At 44.2% G+C, this 17,734-nt stretch overlaps 3 protein-coding genes across 3 annotated transcripts; 1 reads left to right on the forward strand and 2 right to left on the reverse strand.

Annotated features, from left to right (window-relative positions):
• The first annotated feature begins 3,329 nt into the window (after positions 1 to 3,329).
• LOC127765680 (expansin-B1) lies at positions 3,330 to 4,557 on the forward strand. Its single transcript, XM_052290623.1, has one exon. The coding sequence runs from the start codon at positions 3,377 to 3,379 to the stop codon at positions 4,178 to 4,180; it is 804 nt and encodes a 267-aa protein (XP_052146583.1). The 5' UTR covers positions 3,330 to 3,376; the 3' UTR covers positions 4,181 to 4,557.
• A 3,708-nt stretch (positions 4,558 to 8,265) lies between these two features.
• Positions 8,266 to 9,305, reverse strand: LOC127765819 (expansin-B10). Its single transcript, XM_052290778.1, has one exon. The coding sequence runs from the start codon at positions 9,281 to 9,283 to the stop codon at positions 8,480 to 8,482; it is 804 nt and encodes a 267-aa protein (XP_052146738.1). The 5' UTR covers positions 9,284 to 9,305; the 3' UTR covers positions 8,266 to 8,479.
• A 5,051-nt stretch (positions 9,306 to 14,356) lies between these two features.
• Positions 14,357 to 16,678, reverse strand: LOC127767852 (expansin-B1-like). Its single transcript, XM_052293312.1, has 2 exons — positions 16,075 to 16,678; positions 14,357 to 14,584 (listed from the first exon to the last, which is right to left on the reverse strand). Exons 1-2 carry the CDS (start codon positions 16,676 to 16,678, stop codon positions 14,376 to 14,378), a joined length of 813 nt encoding a protein of 270 aa, XP_052149272.1. The 3' UTR covers positions 14,357 to 14,375.
• Positions 16,679 to 17,734: the final 1,056 nt, after the last annotated feature.

Below are 17,734 nucleotides of genomic sequence, written 5' to 3' on the forward strand. Positions count from 1 at the left end.
GACGGAGGGATGGATGGAGTATATTATTGATTATATGATTATGTGATAACATTTTAAGAGTAGGAACGAATAAATTACTTATTAAAATTTATCGAAGGTTGCTTTAAAATACTATATAAAAACTTATGTATAGAATTGTTTGCACCGTTCAAGTAGCTTTTGAAGCATGTCAATGGTAATCTGTATTATGTAAGAAGAAAAGAATGGTTAAGTATTTAATAATTTTGGATGGAGATTTACTAATAAATTACTGTCTTAATAAATTGTATATCTTTGTATTTTTGTGGATCTTAAATGTGTAAAATCATCTTTTTTTTTTTGTTTACATGGTGTTGAAATTGATTTTGAGCCAAGAACTTTGAAAATAAGTGAATGTAGTTTCTTTTGAAGCCAAGACCAGATAATATCCATTATCAGAAAAGTCCCTATTCTTTTGTGCTGAATGATTGAATAATAAATGGTTTGTAATAAACATTTGAGGATTAAAAAATATTAAATATTATGAAAGTTGAAAAAAATGTTTTCTAAGAAATTCGTATATAATTTTTCTGTGAAAATTGTATTATTTAGGAGCCTAGAAAATGTGCGCAATCAGCCATTGATCATTCTATTTCTTGAAAAGGAATAGGCCATAGGCAGAAATATATATACCAGAGGTTATATATACAATTCACAGTTGAGTAATGTTTCCGCGTTCATCTTCGATGACATAAGAGCGAACAATAATAATGTTATATACGGAACTAGCTAGGTAATTAAGCTAGGTAGCAGTTATGTAGCCTTTTGTCAACTTCGAATGGAGATTCATAAATAGAATTCAATATTATTTGTAAAAATAATATTGGAAATGAATAAGTAGTTGAACTATGCGACGACCATCGAATAGGTAATTACTTAGATCCACGACATTGTGACCAAATTTATCAACTTGGAAAAAAATTGCTACTATATATTCATGACATCAGATGCTTTGCATAATTCTAACCGTGCTAATTAAGTTGTGATGGTTTCTGTCGGCATCTCTCCGTTCGCTCCAACTCCGGCCAGCACATCCATTTCTTGTGCAACTCATGGCCGGAAATCTCCAGCGACGCTTAGGTTCGGCGCAGAGCTAGGGGGCTTTCTCCGTCTATATATGGCAATACAAATGAATCCAAGGACGGCGATGATCGAGCTCAACTCCAGGCAAAGGCCAAATATATTAAGGGAGATGGAGCTGGCCGGAGATCAACGCCAGTCGTCGTGGCCTCCAGATCCGATATATAGGTCGATCGCCGGCGATATATATGGACCTGGAGGCAGGGACTATCGATCAGTCATGGCTTCTAGATCGAGGTGACGCGACGATTGCTAGCTGGTGGAGCCTCACGTGCTGCCGCGGACGATGATGATGCATGGTGCTATAGCCTATAGCAGAGGTGATGAGACACGCACCGCACCGCCTCTAGAGCCATCGTCTTCCCGTCGGTGAAGCCCAATGCAACGCGCTAGCTGTGGCCGACGTCGCTATATAGTATATATGGTGAAGACGAGATTAGAGGCAGAGAGACACATGCCACCTCGATCGTCTTCTCCCCCACCGCCGCGCTCGACGACGCCACATCGGGTGCTCAGCTGAGCTTGCCCCATTTGCACCATTCCCCAGGACCAGGAGCACGAGCGCCACCGCAAATTTGTCTGAGTTGAGGAAGAAGCTACTCCTCTGTTTCTAAATATTTTACACCGTTGACTTTTTTAAGCACATATTTGACCATTCGTTTTATTCAAAAACTTTTATGAAAAACTTTTATGAAATATGTAAAACTATATGTATACATATAATTATATTTAACAATTAATCAAATTGATAGGAAAAGAATTAATAATTACTTAATTTTTTAAATAAGACAAACGATCAAATATATTTAAAAAAAGTCAACAGCGTCAAATATTTAGAAACGGAGGGAGTACATAACTAGATGGAGACCCCATACTTTAATATAATTTGCCACGAGACTTCTGTGTGATTAAGTGACAATATAATATGTTTGGATTTGGTCTGAATAAGCAGGACACTACTCTAGTCCAAATTTGTATAATTATTTTATGGTGATGTCATAGAGGTAGTATGAGTAAACAAGATCAATAGTGCAGCTAGTAGCAAGCTCCAAAATTTTATCATGTCAAGTAGAGTAACTTAAAAGCCAACTCATACAACAAGCAAACTATAAGTTAGCTATAAGCTGTCTTGGTAGCATACATACATTAAATACTTATATGGATACATCTCTACATCAGAGAGAGGGTTCTATATGGGACCCACATAAACACATTTTTTATCGTCTCTTCTGGCTGCACGTGAGCAATACAGTTTGGGGCACGGTGCAAGCGCTCAGTTGTTTCTTTCTCTGAGATTTTCTTTCCTTAATCTCAAATTAAGCTGATAAGTAAGTTTTGGAGCCAGTTTAACAGCGCTATACCTGCTCTAAGTAGTACATCATAAATATTAATGCAAGTCCATTGGATGCAAATAGTACTTATAAGCGCATGCACAATGGTTGTCAATAGTGGTATCTTAGCGGTGCTAATTAGAAATACTTGTTGACATGGAAGAAAAAGAAAGAGAGAAAAACATCATTGTTATGCATAACAATGGCTTAACAACGACTCTTAATCACTATAATATGGAAATATGGTTGCATGAGTATATAAAAAAGGAAAGAATATTAATAAAATAAATATTTTTTAAGTTAATGATTAGAGCCTTTATCGTCTCAACTATTGTAAACATATGGTCTCTAAATAATCTTGTATTGTTTAAGAGACCATATTCGCCTCAACCATTGAACGTGCCCTAATATGCTATCGATAAATGCTACGGCAAAGGATACGTTTCCTTCCTTTAATTTTGGGCTGGCGTTGTTTACATGTGCTTGAGATATATATACTCTATAATAATACAAATGTGATGCTAGTATATATTGCGATTAAATGTACAGTAAATAGGGATGAACAATATACGATTTTTTACTGAGAAGACATGCATGTACCTACACTATATATATCTGGATCATCTGCTGCAGAAAGACTGAGAGTTAATGTTTGTCGTGATTAAACCATTAATTAATAATAATTCCAGGTTCAGTGTGGTAAATTGAGAAAGCTACTACTAGAAAAGAAGTTTGGGATGAAGCCCAGGCCCACCATCCGAAACTAGTAGCGGTCAGCCCGACAAAGTAGGTAGCGGCCGCCATGCGTCCATCGATCCCCCGACGCCTTCCTTTGTCCCGCGATCCCGGCGGTGCTCCGTCCATAGCTCTCTCGCCTCCGCCCATAAATACCACCCGCATTGGCGCCCAGCTACATCATCCACCAGCAATAACATTATATTGCAGCAATGGCATCCTCCTCCCTTCTACTCGCCTGTGTTGTGGTGACGGCCATGGTGTCCGCCGTCTCCTGCGGGCCACCCAAGGTGCCACCGGGCCCCAACATCACGACAAGCTACGGTGACAAGTGGCTGGAAGCCAAGGCCACCTGGTACGGTGCGCCCAAGGGTGCTGGCCCCAAGGACAACGGCGGCGCCTGCGGGTATAAGGATGTCGACAAGGCTCCCTTCCTCGGCATGAACTCCTGCGGCAACGACCCCATCTTCAAGGACGGCAAGGGTTGCGGCTCATGCTTCGAGATCAAGTGCTCCAAGCCGGAGGCCTGCTCCGACAAGCCCGCCCTTATCCACGTCACCGACATGAACGACGAGCCCATCGCTGCCTACCACTTCGACCTCTCCGGCCTTGCCTTCGGCGCCATGGCTAAGGATGGCAAGGACGAGGAGCTCCGTAAGGCCGGCATCATCGACACGCAGTTCCGCCGCGTCAAGTGCAAGTACCCTGCCGACACCAAGATCACCTTCCACATCGAGAAGGCCTCCAACCCCAACTACCTTGCGCTGCTAGTCAAGTACGTCGCTGGTGATGGTGATGTCGTGGAGGTGGAAATCAAGGAGAAGGGCTCCGAGGAGTGGAAGGCGCTCAAGGAGTCATGGGGTGCCATTTGGAGGATAGACACCCCCAAGCCGCTCAAGGGCCCCTTCTCCGTCCGCGTCACCACCGAGGGTGGCGAGAAGATCATCGCCGAGGACGCCATCCCTGATGGCTGGAAGGCCGACAGCGTGTACAAGTCCAACGTCCAGGCCAAGTGATCATTTTAAGCAAGGAAGAAACCAACGTACGTACGATCCGGCGCGGCTGCCTATATATATATATATACACACACACTATATACTATATATGTGTTGCTGCATGCTTGCATGCATGCACATATATATCCAGAGAAATATTTTTTAAACGAAATAATCTATAAATTTCTGAGCTAGGATCGTGGAGCATATACACGCCAGCACTATAATGGCGTCTGCTCTCCCATCGAACTGGCCCTGTAACAATGGGGTCATTTGTTTTTGCCCACAATATTTTCTGCTAAATTCATTCTCTGATTTTGCGTGAGATTATCATGAGAAGCAGTAACCATGTTGTGTATCCTTTTCTTCACGTCAAATTGCACCGCGCTATTTATTCACGCTGATTTGTGAATGTTTTGTATGGCCATCATATCGGACCGGGAATGCAATGGACCAGTGCACTGGCAACGTTAATTTTGGGCTAATAGCCAAGCCTATTGGACACAACTGCTTAGACCTAGGGAGCATATATTGCTCTCCAATGCGGAGGCTCGACCTTATCCTCTCCCTCTGTCAGTAAGCCTGCTAATGGACTGAATGTAAATGGGTGGAATGGGTTGGATTTCTAAATGGACTGGCTTTGGTTGGATTCAAATGGGGCAATACTCAGAATGGACTGGAGCGGTTTGGATTCATTGAAAAACGGTGTGGGTTGGTTTGGATGTGGTTAAAATTCTTTCGGGTCCAAAATGGATTGTAACCATGGATTCAACCCATAGATACGAGTGGATTGCACTAATGGCCTCTGAATATAGTGATCAGTACAAAGCCAAACCCAGCAGCAGCAGCCAGCGAAGTGTGTGTGAAGCTTAACCAAAGCTTAAGCCCAAAGCAAGCTTAGACACACACACACACACAAGCTAGAAAGCACACTTAAGAGACGCAGATTCATATCAGAGCTCGTAGTCGTAGCAGCGCCCTCCCCCTTCTAGAACCTTCTAGAACCGCCCAATGCCGCTACACCACCACGCCGCCGTCGCCGTTGTTGACGACGACGACGAGGCCAAGCCGCGCCTCCGCCGCCTCCCCGCCGCCGTCCCGCCACCACCGCCGTTGCTGCCGCTCAGCCCGACACCGACCACCACGTCGTGGACGACCAACTCCTCCTCGATCAGCATGTCCCCGAACTTGCCCCCGCCGCTGATGTGAAGCGCCGCCGAGGAGGGGAAGCCCTAGGAAGGAAGAGAGAAAGCGAAGGGAGAGGGAGGGAAAGGGGAACGAGCTGCTCGATCTTTGCGAACGCGGCGGCGTCCTGGACCTTTCCTCCCGATGGCGAGTGGTGACGATTGATGAAGATTGGACTGTACGTGGACTGAACCCATGGATATAAAATGGGTTGAACCCACTAGGCTGGAATGGTTTGGGTTAGTTTGGCCTGGAAGTGCTTGGGGGTTGGTTTGGGTTGGATCTTATAAATGGGAAAATGGTGTGGATTGGTTCGGTGGGCTGCCTCGGCAGGTGTTGGGTTGGATTGGTTTTGGATTGGATTTAGACCCATTGGCAGGCTTATCTGTCAGTGAGTGAAAAAGAGCAGCCCCTCTTTTTCTCCACTAGATCCCCTTTCTTCTCCGTCTTCGGTCTTTTTAACTATTTTTAATCAGGACTCCAATTGGACTATATTCTGGTATGGTCCTTTTAAGAGAAAATTGTGATTTTGCTATCGCAAAAGGATAGTTTCGCTGAAATACTATCTCTTCGAAGTGGTTCATTAAAATGCTATTCTAAACTAAGGGGTGTTCACTAAAATGCTATTTTAGGTCTTTTGGGTTAATACTAATGTTTTTGCTCTATTTCCAATTTGTGTTGTGACCAAACTACCCTTGCCTTAGGTTAATCAGATCGAATCGATCGAATCCAGTCGGCTTCGGCGCATTGCGTTGACTGAGGACTGAGGAGCAGCGGCGACACCGTCGCGCATCCGGCATCGGGTCCGGCCCCGGCGCCGGCGCCGGCCTCCGCCACTCCCCACCTGCTCCTCCCCTTCCTCCTCCCCAGTCCAGTGGCGCCGCGGCCTCCATTCGCGTCCGCCGCCGCCGCCCTCCACTCAGCGCGCCGCATCGGTCCGGGTCCGGCGCCGGCGCCGGCCCCCGCCGCTCCCACTCCTGCTCCTCCCCTCCCTCCTCTCCAGTCCACTCGCGCCGCCGCCTCCATTTGCGTCCGCCGCCGCCGCCCTCAGTCAGCGCCGCATCGGGTCCTTCTCCGACGCCGGACCCCCGCCGCTCCCTCTCCTGCGCCGTAGTCCGTCCTCCCGCCCTCCACTCCCTACTCACACGGGTGCAATACAGAGAATGGCACGGCTGCAATACAGAGAAGGTGGGAAAAGGCAGCAGACAGAGGTAGGGGTAGTTTGGTCATAACACAAATTGTAAATAGAGCAAAAACATTAGTATTAACCCAAAAGACCCAAAATAGCATTTTAGTGAACACCCTTTAGTTTAGGATAGCATTTTAATGAACCACTTTGAAGGAATAGTATTTCAGCGAAACCATCCTTTTGCGATAGTAAAATCACAATTTTCTCTCCTTTTAACTAGTTTCAATCTCGTTCCTCTCCCCGTGTCTTCCTTCAAAAAGTCTAGTTTGCGAGTGTGACGTGCCAGAGTTCCATTTTCCTCTTGACAGCATGTTGAAGGGTTGAGCCTGAGTGGGTTGATGGACCATTATGTTTTTTATGCTTTCCTTACTCATTATTACTTCCATTTATTTTCTTACCAATTTTATGACCCAAAAGTAGCATACTAGTAACTTAAATATTTATTTTTGTACAAATTATAATTTATGATAAAATGCTTCGTAGCATAAAATTTTCGGGTATAAAGTTTTTATTCCATCATAAGGTGTCCTAGTATAAAGTTGTTATTCCACCATGAAATTTCCAGGTATAAAGCTTTTATCCCATCATAAAGTCTATGAGTAGAAAGTTGTATAGCTTTGGTAGATATTTGTTTGTGTATAAATTGCCAAAAAATATTTAGAGCACTATAGAAAGTTTGGAGTAAATGTAGGGAGATATATTTCATTTAAAATGCTACAATACGATAGAAATATGGTTTGGTTAAAAAATACAGTAAGTATCTTTACAAGTAAATTTATACATATCACAATTGTCCTAATTTCACTAGCGAAAATGGATAGAATGTGTGGTTCTCTTCTAGGGGCATTGTAAGCGAACATTTAGCTGGCTAGTCACACTAGCCATAGTAGGCTACCTCACAACCACCAGCATACTCATTTCATTAAAAAAAGACTACTTAGGAGTAGATGTGATACAATCTAATGTAACGAATCTGGACACAATCTAGTATAATCAATCTGGATAGAATAATAATACTAGATTGTGTCATATTTTCTCATATATTGATTTTTTTAGATACAGGGACTTAGGGAGTATAGTGTGGTTCCCCGATCCCTAGCTTCCCAACACTGATCCTCCGTGACGCGGAGGTTGGTATGACTGGTGGCCGCAAAATCTGTGGTTTGTTGTGATGCGGTCGGGCACCCACTGGGTAGGATGCGGTTCTTGTAGATCCTCATTTGATGGGACATTAGTCGACTAATTTAATTGTCCTTCAGAAGACCCTTTAGTAGGCCAAACGTGTCACTTTGATGGTCGTTTGTGGACCGATCGACCTTGACGCTCTAATATGCCTTAGTGGACCCAACAATAGTAGGCAAAAAAGTGGTGCTCTGATAGGCCATTAGTTGATTGAGGATTTTTTTTTTGGATTGCTTGAAAACTTCCGCCCCTTTTTTTTTTTTTGCCTCTAAAACTTTAAGATTTGTGGCCATCGGATTGTATTAAGATTTGTGCATAAAGGAAAAAAATGCTGAAACGGAATTTTCACATAGGTCACACGTAAGATCTCGGTACTAGACAACCAAACCATAATTGAATACAAGTTTTATATAAGTTATATCATAGTTATAGTGTAGTTACAGTGTTGTTACAGTGCAGTTGTAGCGTAGTTTCACTTAAAAAAACTTGTAACAGTTTTTTAGATACTCCCTCTTTTTTTTAAGGAATTGAATTTCACATTGACAATCCCTTAGAACTGAAAGCGTCAAATAATTTAATATCAAAATTTTCTGATCGAGAATTGAAGACTCGATCATGGGCCCAGGTAGGAGAGCAGATACCATAGACCGATAGACTTGTCTGCTCACTCCACAAACCTAGCTCTATTTTTTAAATTTAAAATACATTTTTTTCCGTCCCCTGTGTGCATAGGTAGCTAGACAACGGAAGAATTCCATGCAGGCTTAGTCGACTTGGATCTCTGATTTGTAGAGAGCGTCGGCCTTCCAATTATCGGGGATGACGTCGTTGGCGACAAGCTTCTGGTCAGACTCGGTGGTGACACGGAGGGAGAAGGGGCCCTTGAGTGGCTTGGGAGTGTCTATCCTCCAGATAGCACCCCATGACTCGTTGAGTGGCTTCCACTCCTCAGAGCCTTTCTCCTTAAGTTCCACCTTCACGACGTCACCGTCACCACCGACGTACTTGACAAGCACCGCAAAGTAGTTGGGGTTGGAGCCCTTCTCAACGTGGAAGGTGACCTTAGTCTCACCAGGGTACTTGCAGCGGACGCGACGAAATTGCATATCGATAATTCCCGCCTTGCGGAGTTCCTCATCCTTGCCTTCCTTAGCCATGGCACCGAAAGCATGGCCGGAGAGGTCGAAGTGGTAGGCGGCGATAGGCTCGGTGTTCATGTCGGTGATGTGGATGATGACGGGCTTGTCGGAGCAGGCCTCTGGCTTGGAACACTTGACCTCAAAGCAGGAGCCGCAGCCCTTGCCATCCTTGAAGATAGGGTCATTGCCACATGAGTTCATGCCGAGGAAGGGAGCCTTGTCAACGTCCTTGTACCCACAAGCGCCGCCGTTGTCGTTGGGGCCGGCACCCTTTGGCTTGCCGTACCAGGTACCCCTAGCTTCCAGCCACTGTTTGCCGTAGGCCGCAGTGATGTTGGGGCCAGGCGGCACCTTGGGCGGCCCACATGACACTGCAGACACCATGACCGCTGCCACGACACAGGCCAGAAGGAGACAAGAGGATGCCATTGTTGCTGATGGGTGTTAGTTATTTGTGAATGATGTAGCTCGGTGCTATGGTGGGTGGTATTTATGGGCGGAGACGGGAAAGCCATGGATGGAGCGCCTTCGGGATCGCGGAACCACGCGAGCGTGAAACGGGCTCGGGGATGGACGCATGGCGAGTATTAGTTTTGTTAGGCTAAGCGCCGTTTTCGGATATGATGCTCTAATTATTTAGACGAAACTAGAAATCGAAAGACCAATTTTTTTTATACTGCGATTAGCTTTGGTCCCTCCTTTCTGTTACCTAGCATGCAGCTCCAGGTCTCCCTCCCTCCTTAAGCATGCACGAGTTTGCATGCTCAGCCTTGCACAACCTCTCTCTTCTATCTAATCACTCATTTTTAGTTCATACTTCATATTAAAACGATGGAGGGGGCAATTAGCAAAACTTTAAATTATTTTTTCTTCTAAATTATTTATCTTATCTTTTATTTGATTATGTCATTATATTTTTTTCAATTAAATCTTTATAACAACATCGCACATGATTATATTTATAATAAAAAAAATTGCATGAATATTTTTTTCCTAATTGAAACATTTTTATATTACATATGAAACATCGAGTTATAACTATTGAAACATTAAAAATTATTTACTAAAACATTCGTAAAATACCACATGCAACATTTATAGATAAATTAGTGAAACACCACAAAATATTGATTGAAACATCTGAATAATACAATGTGCAACATTATCCCTAGCAATAAAATAACTTAAAATATGAAACATAGTGAAATTTTAGTTGGAATTCGCTTCTTGTACGTGAAACTGTAGGGGCACCTGGTTTGAGCTCGGTGTACCACGTATTCACTCATGATCATCCAGGATTTCGATCACGCATAAATTGATAAACATGACAACTTTCGATGACTTTTTATACAAGTTTGTATATTGTGGCGTCCTAGAATAATCTTAACAAATGAATGGTAAATCTCAATATGAAACGAGGATGAGCCACGCAAGCAACAAAATAATGACCGTCTGATTCAAACGACGACAATATAGGGAGAAAGTATCATAGCCATAGGATAAGATAAATGGTAAGAAAAAAAAACTTGGGGCAAAGAAGAATCTAGATAAGTTTAGTAAAAAGAAAAAGAGCACCAGTCCCCACTGTTGGGCTATCGTCGCTGCTGCATCATCGATGTTGCCGGCTCACCTGCACAGCAATTAACAGGACAAGAAGCGCTCAGGCGTAGAGGGACTGCAGGAGCACAATGAGGGAAAGATGAGTAAACTCTTCCTCAGCTTCCACCCCAACCTTCTGTCTGGCCTAGCTCGTCCATTGCAGACCAGCAGCTAGAGAACAAGGGAGAGTTAGAGAGAACTAGAGAAGCCTCCTCAGTAACAAGGAAACCGGAGAAAATGAGAGAGAGAGAGGGGGGGAGAGAAAGAGGGTTGTGCAGCTCACAGCTCCAAAGTCCCAATGCCACCTGCTCGTGACATCGGACTCTTGGAACTTTTTTCATTTTCATCTTAGTATATTCTATCCTATGCTCCACTGAAAATTAAAAGTATTTGAGCAAATACCCCCATATTATTACTCACCTTTTTATATCAAGGACCTTATAAATTTCCAAATTACACTATTGTGTATAGCACTTTACATCTGTGATTTTGTTTGGCATCCTTTTTTAAAAACCTACAATGAATACTAGAGCATCGCAAGCAGCTTATAATTTACCTTAAACTAGATCATTCCACTTCTTGGCGGGCACATAATTTAGGAAATTTCGTGAGACAATGAGCAAAATTCTCTAATTTTGGTTCACGGTAAGATTTACTTATTACAAGATATATCTATTTATTTATAACTAAAATTCCTCTTTGAACACCTATTAAGCGTGACAAAAAAAATAAATTTACAAAAATATATGTAGCAATAGAGATGGTTAGAAGGACACAACTCAAGCAACATCGAAGAGAAGGCAGTTATAGTTGCAAAGATAGAAAGGAGAAATGCCAGCATATAAGACAAATAAAAACCCTAACCATGATTCTTGCACTCATCATTTTATTCAGTCAAAATATGTGTTGAGCATTTCAAATTACAAGCCTATTGTTCAAACACTAATTTTGTATGTACCTACGGTAAATATATGATATTATGATAATATTGTTAGTCCCTTTTTGGAAGAATATTATTAATCCCGTTAATGCTCTACAAACACTTATTCAAACATAAGGATATAAATCAAGATAAATCCATAACCATAAATAACATGTAAACATATTTAACAACAAGATAGTTTATAATCACGTGAAGAGGCAACTTAATAAGCTAGTTAGAGGGAAAAAAAAAAAGAAAAGCAAGCAAGCAGTGAGAAGAGCTAGCTAGCTTGTATGTGTGCTGTAGTTGGCCTTGGGCGAAAGCTAGCTAACCGTGCATGCAGCGACGGATTTGAGGATGATGGCGGGTCCTCTCCTTTGACACTGGCCAGGCATTTCCCTCTTTGTGGACGTCCTCCCCTCTTCTGTAGGGAGCTCCATAAGTAGGGAGGAGGCGATGGCTTGACAACAGGGGAAGGTTTGGTCCAACGAAGCAGTGTGGCCCAACTCTGGGCTCTTCATGGCTGGATTCAACAAGGAGGCTGGTGGGTGGCGGAGCGAAGGAGACGTGAGATAGTGCGCGAAAAGTGGTTGCCGAGTAGAGAGCACTGGCGACAGGGTAGGGTCGTCTCCCTAGCTTGATGTCGGCCGAGCAACCTCTCTGCTTGTGGAAATGTTCCCCTTCTCTATGGGATGCTCTATAGGTAGGTGGGGGCCGCAGTACATTAACATGGGAAGGCTTCGGCTGCCGAGGCGACATCGTCCACTTTCAGGCTTTCCTTGGCAGGATTCTGCGAGAAGATTGGTGGGCAGCGGGCATTGGAGGCCTAGCCCAGCGTGAGGGGTAGTGGCTGTGGGGTAGAGGGCGCTGGTGGTGAGGCAAAGTTGTGGTCTTGATGGTGGTTGGACTGGAAGTCGGTTGGCGGAGGGCCACTGACCAGTTGCGATGGAGGCCACGTGTTACACAAGTTGAGATGGTAGTATTAGAGTTGGTGGGCAACGTACCATAGCGTCAGGGGTGCATAGTGTCCCATGCGAAGCCTAGCCTAGTGATTCACTGAGCCAATAGCGACTACGCCTTCGGGCATGGTAACTCTCCTAGGAGCATTGTCGAGGTACCCCTCTTCCCTCGATAAAGATCTCTAGGTGAAAACCATGTTCATTCCTTTGGACGGGTGATGACGGCGTCTTTTGGCATCGCAACTTTCGTGAAGGTGTCGTTTTCCGCCTTGGGGTGTTGTTGTAGACCCGGCGGTGACTGACCTCGCATAGCGGTGACCAGTTCGGTGTTCGACTCTCCTCTCTATAGCTTATGTTTGTGCAGTTGGTGTGAGGTTTCGAGGCGTGCGCTTTGATGCACATCCTTCCTCCACAACTAGTTGTCGATGAAAAACTTTCTTGTAACTCTTTTTTCCTCTATTTTAATGACATTCGGATGACCTCCTTCGATCATCCCAGCAAAAAAAAGTAAAAAAATAAATCTATAGCACTCAACGCAGATTATTTCTCTAATTATTCAGAGGTAACACTGATTTTGCATCAAAACACTAATTAGTGTAGCTGCGTCGGAAGGGCACGCGTGCGCTAGAAGAGCGCATGCACGCGTGTAGGCCGGTGCAGCTGCGCGTTGCTGCTCCTGCTCGCATGGGCCGGCTATGGCCAATTAAGTATACAACTTTTTATTTGTATTTTGGCTATACCCTTGTAAGGCTCTATGCTTCCCTTATATAGGTTGGGGGCAAGGTTATAGTTAGGCAGACACGACTTTAGTTTCTTCACCAATACAAGGAAATACTCAATCGGGGTCCTATGTCATGCCTTCGCATGCAAGGTAACTCCAATGACCGGGTTATATACTACTACATATATCACGATTATGGCCCGCTTCCTATCTTCAGTCGAATATTCAATCCGTGTGTGTATCCGGTACTCATGTCCTCCACACTGATGATTCTCTCAAGAAGATATCAACACATAGGAGGTGAGGTTTAGAACTCGACATCTTTGGTAGGTTTTGATATATTAGATTATATCCACGTACTTCTCCCTTACTTTTGAAGTTCACTTTGAAATTTGATGCATCCGATGCAGAGAATTTAGCTATGTTAAAAGTTGACGTATGAGCTAGATGTACTTATGGTAAAGATGCCATATGAGCAAAATTTTGTAGACAATATTTTGCAATGATGGCTCGCGTTCGTGCATGGATGATTAGATTTGGTAATACTACTTAAGGTTCTAAATAAATGGTATATATGTAATATGAGACATTATAAATCTAATTGATATAGATGGAATAGATGGATGGGGGCTAGTTTTTGAAGTAGGTAATTTCGTCTCGTGTTATTTACGCCACCTCTCGTAAGTAGTGCTTTTAAATATAGTATGACAAGGCCGTCTGGCTGGGAGAGCATACACCATTAGAGCAAGTCTAATAGTACAACCCACTACTAACTCCAATTCATCGATAGCCAATCTAATAGCCAATTCATACAATAATTGCTTACTATACTATTAATATATGGTCCCACCTGTTATACATACAGTGTGTTTTGGAGTCTGTGCTGCAGCTAGCTGTAGATCTGTAGCCTGCTGCTCTTCTCTCTCATCGTTTATCTCATTAAAATATGTTTATAGCTGGCTAATAGCCTGCTATTGTACCTGCTCTTATATTGTTGGCATGTATGTGCTCTACTATCCAAGCTCGGCTAGTTATTTCATTCTTTCATTATAAATTAAAAAAATCCACTCGATCTCGTGTGTGCCATACATACATACATACATACATACATATATATATATATATATATATATATATATATATATACATATATATATACATATATATGTGTGTATATATATATATATATATATATATATATATATATATATATATATATATATATATATATATATGTGCTTGCTGCATGCAGCAACACAAATATATATAGGCAGCCGCACCGGATCGTACGTACGTTGGTTTCTTCCTTGCTTAAAATGCTCACTTGGCCTGGACGTTGGACTTGTACACGCTGTCGGCCTTCCAGCCATCAGGGATGGCGTCCTCGGCGATGATCTTCTCGCCACCCTCGGTGGTGACGCGGACGGAGAAGGGGCCCTTGAGCGGCTTGGGGGTGTCTATCCTCCAGATGGCACCCCATGACTCCTTGAGCGCCTTCCACTCCTCGGAGCCCTTCTCCTTGATTTCCACTGAACGCGCAGAGATGTAGCCTAGAGGGGGGGTGAATAGGCTTTCCTGAAATTTTCTCAACAATCGCAGCGGTTAAATTAACAGTGCCCGGAACCTCCTGGTGAAGAACACCAGAACTTCCTGGCAGAGATGAGCAGCCTGGAACTTCCGGAGTTCTTGAGCCAGGAACTTCCGGGCAACAGAGAAAATCAAAATTTGGGGAAGCAAAATAGGTCCTAGCTATAGACAATCAGGCACAAGGTTGCACAAGATGTAAATCACAAGATACCAGCAGATTCAAACACAGATCATGCACAAGAGAGACAAAGGCGATTTTTTCCCGAAGTTCGGATCACACGGATCCTATTCTCCGTTGAGGTGCTCAAAGAGCCGGGTCTCGATTAACCCCTTGCCTCACTTATGCAAAGATCCCAGAAGAAGTCCACAGCCTTCAACTCAACACTTCTAGGTCATTTTCTAGAATTGAGTGACCACCAAGATCCAACTCACAATTCCTTCTAGAAAAGACCACAAGTGCAAGTTGCTCTACCTAGGACAACCTCTGAAAACTCAGCACAAGAATCTTTACTCACTTACCTCGTTTCCTTGCGGAGGTGAGGAAAACCTTCACAAACTTTCCCGGGACATCCACAAGATCTTTGGAGGCTCACGGGCAAACACCTAACCGTCTAGGAGAAGATCTCCAAGAGTAATAAGTCCAAGTGACAGCCCACAAGGTATCCAAAGTGCTCAAACAAACATAATCTTCAAGCCATCTCCAAAACACTACTACACTCTAATCCAATCTCTCAATCTCACAAGATAGGCTGTAGATTTGAGTGGAGGAAGCAAAGGAAGCTTGGGAGTGGCTAGAAAACCCTAGAACATGAAAGAACTGAAGTGGAATAGCCAAAGGGTGACCTAGGGACGAAATCCATATATATAACGGCTAGGTGACGTCATCTAGCCGTTACTCACAAGTTTGAACTGGAAACCTGCCAGGAGGTTCTGGGCAAAAGTGCCAGGAACTTCCGGGCAGCACTTAGGAAAAATCTAGCTAAACTTCGGTGCCCGGAAGTTCCGGCCAGAACCTCCGGGTAGCCCTCTCTGTCTCGGGGAGAAAATAAACTTTGGTGTCCGGAGGTTCCGGCCAGAACCTCCAGGTAGGCCTCTCTGTCCCGGGGAAAAACATTTCCAAAAAAAGATTCCAAAAACCTTTAGACTCATGGATATGACTCAGAGCACTTTGTATACCCTAGAACCACACTTGAAACCCCTCTTTATAGTACGGTTTTTCCTAAACTCAATTTCGAAAGTGAAAGACCTAGTCTAATCACCTTCGGTGTTTTTCGCACTTAGGAACATTCAAATTGGGGGGGTCTCCTTGCATTCTTAGCCATCACAACTTGCTTTGGGACTAAATTCCTGTGAATAAACTTAATAAACACGTTAGTCCCCTTTAACCACCTTGTCATTAATCACCAAAACCCACTAGGGGGTTCAAGTGCACCTTCATCCACCTCCACGACATCACCATCACCAGAGACGTACTTGACTAGCAGTGCAAGGTAGTTGGGGTTGGAGGCCTTCTCGATGTGGAAGGTGATCTTGGTGTCGGCAGGGTACTTGCACTTGACGCAGTGGAACTGCGTGTCGATGATATCGGCCTTACGGAGCTTCTCGTCCTTGCCATCCTTAGCCATGGCGCCGAAGGCAAGGCCGGAGAGGTCGAAGTGGTAGGCAGCGATGGGCTCGTCGTTCATGTCGGTGACGTGGATAAGGACAGGCTTGTCGGAGCAGGCCTCCGGCTTGGAGCACTTGATCTCGAAGCATGAGCCGCAGCCCTTGCCGTCCTTGAAGATGGGGTCATTGCCGCAGGAGTTCATGCCGAGGAAGGGAGCCTTGTCGACATCCTTGTACCCACAGGCGCCGCCGTTGTCCTTGCGGCCGGCACCCTTGGCCGCACCGTACCAGGTGGCCCTGGCTTCTAGCCACTTGTCGCAGTAGCTTGCCGTGATGTTGGGGCCCGGTGGCACCTTGGGTGGCCCGCAGGAGACAGCGGACACCATGGCCGCCACCACGACAGAGGCGAGTAGGAGGGAGGAGGATGCCATTGCTGATGATGAGTATTAGTTGTCGTTGGTGAATGATGTTATGTAGTTGGGTGCCATGGAGGGTGGTATTTATGGGCGATGGAGGGGACAGCCACAGCCATGGATGGCAGGCCACAGGCATAGGGATCGCTCACATGCGCAGCGTCGAGCGCATGACTTGGGTCGATGTCGAGTCGAGCTAGCGCATGTCCAGCTAACAAGGGAAAGACATCTTCTTAATTTTCTTTATTAAGGGAATGCCATTATATTAGTGATTGTGACGCCTTCCATTTCATAATCCTACTAGTATTAATTATTTTTATTATGAGGAAAAGTGGCTAATCACCGTCATTGGCATCGGCGTGGGCATGGGGCCTGGTTCAATTGGCACCGGTTTTGGGCGAGAGTTATTTTTAGGTTCGCTCTAGGGTATCTGTTGGAGGCCTTTTTTTTTGTCACACTACCAAAATTTATCTTCTGGGAATCCATTTGGCCTTCTCTTGGAGATGCTCTTAGCGCAGCTTTGCCAACTAACACCCCTTGATTTTTCAAGCCAATCACCAATGAATCGATCGTGTTGGCCTTTGTTTTATGGCTTATTACATCTCACAGTTGGGTCGGGTCTCCATCCAAACTATTCCCTCCTTCCGTTGATATATGACGACGGTTAGTTGAAAAATAAACTAACCAACATCATTCATTAATGGAAGGAGAGAGTACAAATTAACATAGGACGGGTCTTCAGAACGACTTTTTTCTATGTCATGCATATCATGGATCGCAGATGATTGAGATAGTATGTACATGTCTTCTTAGTAAAATCATTGCATCTCCACGACATCTAATTACTATTCTTTTTAACGAAACATACACAGAGGACAATCACTCCTATGAATGGACACACAAAGACTACGATCTATCTCTATGAATACCTCCGAAGACATGCACACAACTATAGAAATGGTTTTCGCACGCGATCTCCCAACCAAATTCGCATGCAAGCACTACTACAGGACCCCCTATTGGTACCGGTTGGATACCACCATAGATGCTGGTTTCCCAACCGATACTAATTTG

This window comes from Oryza glaberrima, chromosome 3 (assembly GCF_000147395.1).
Source record: "Oryza glaberrima chromosome 3, OglaRS2, whole genome shotgun sequence".
Taxonomy (NCBI): Eukaryota; Viridiplantae; Streptophyta; class Magnoliopsida; order Poales; family Poaceae; genus Oryza; species Oryza glaberrima.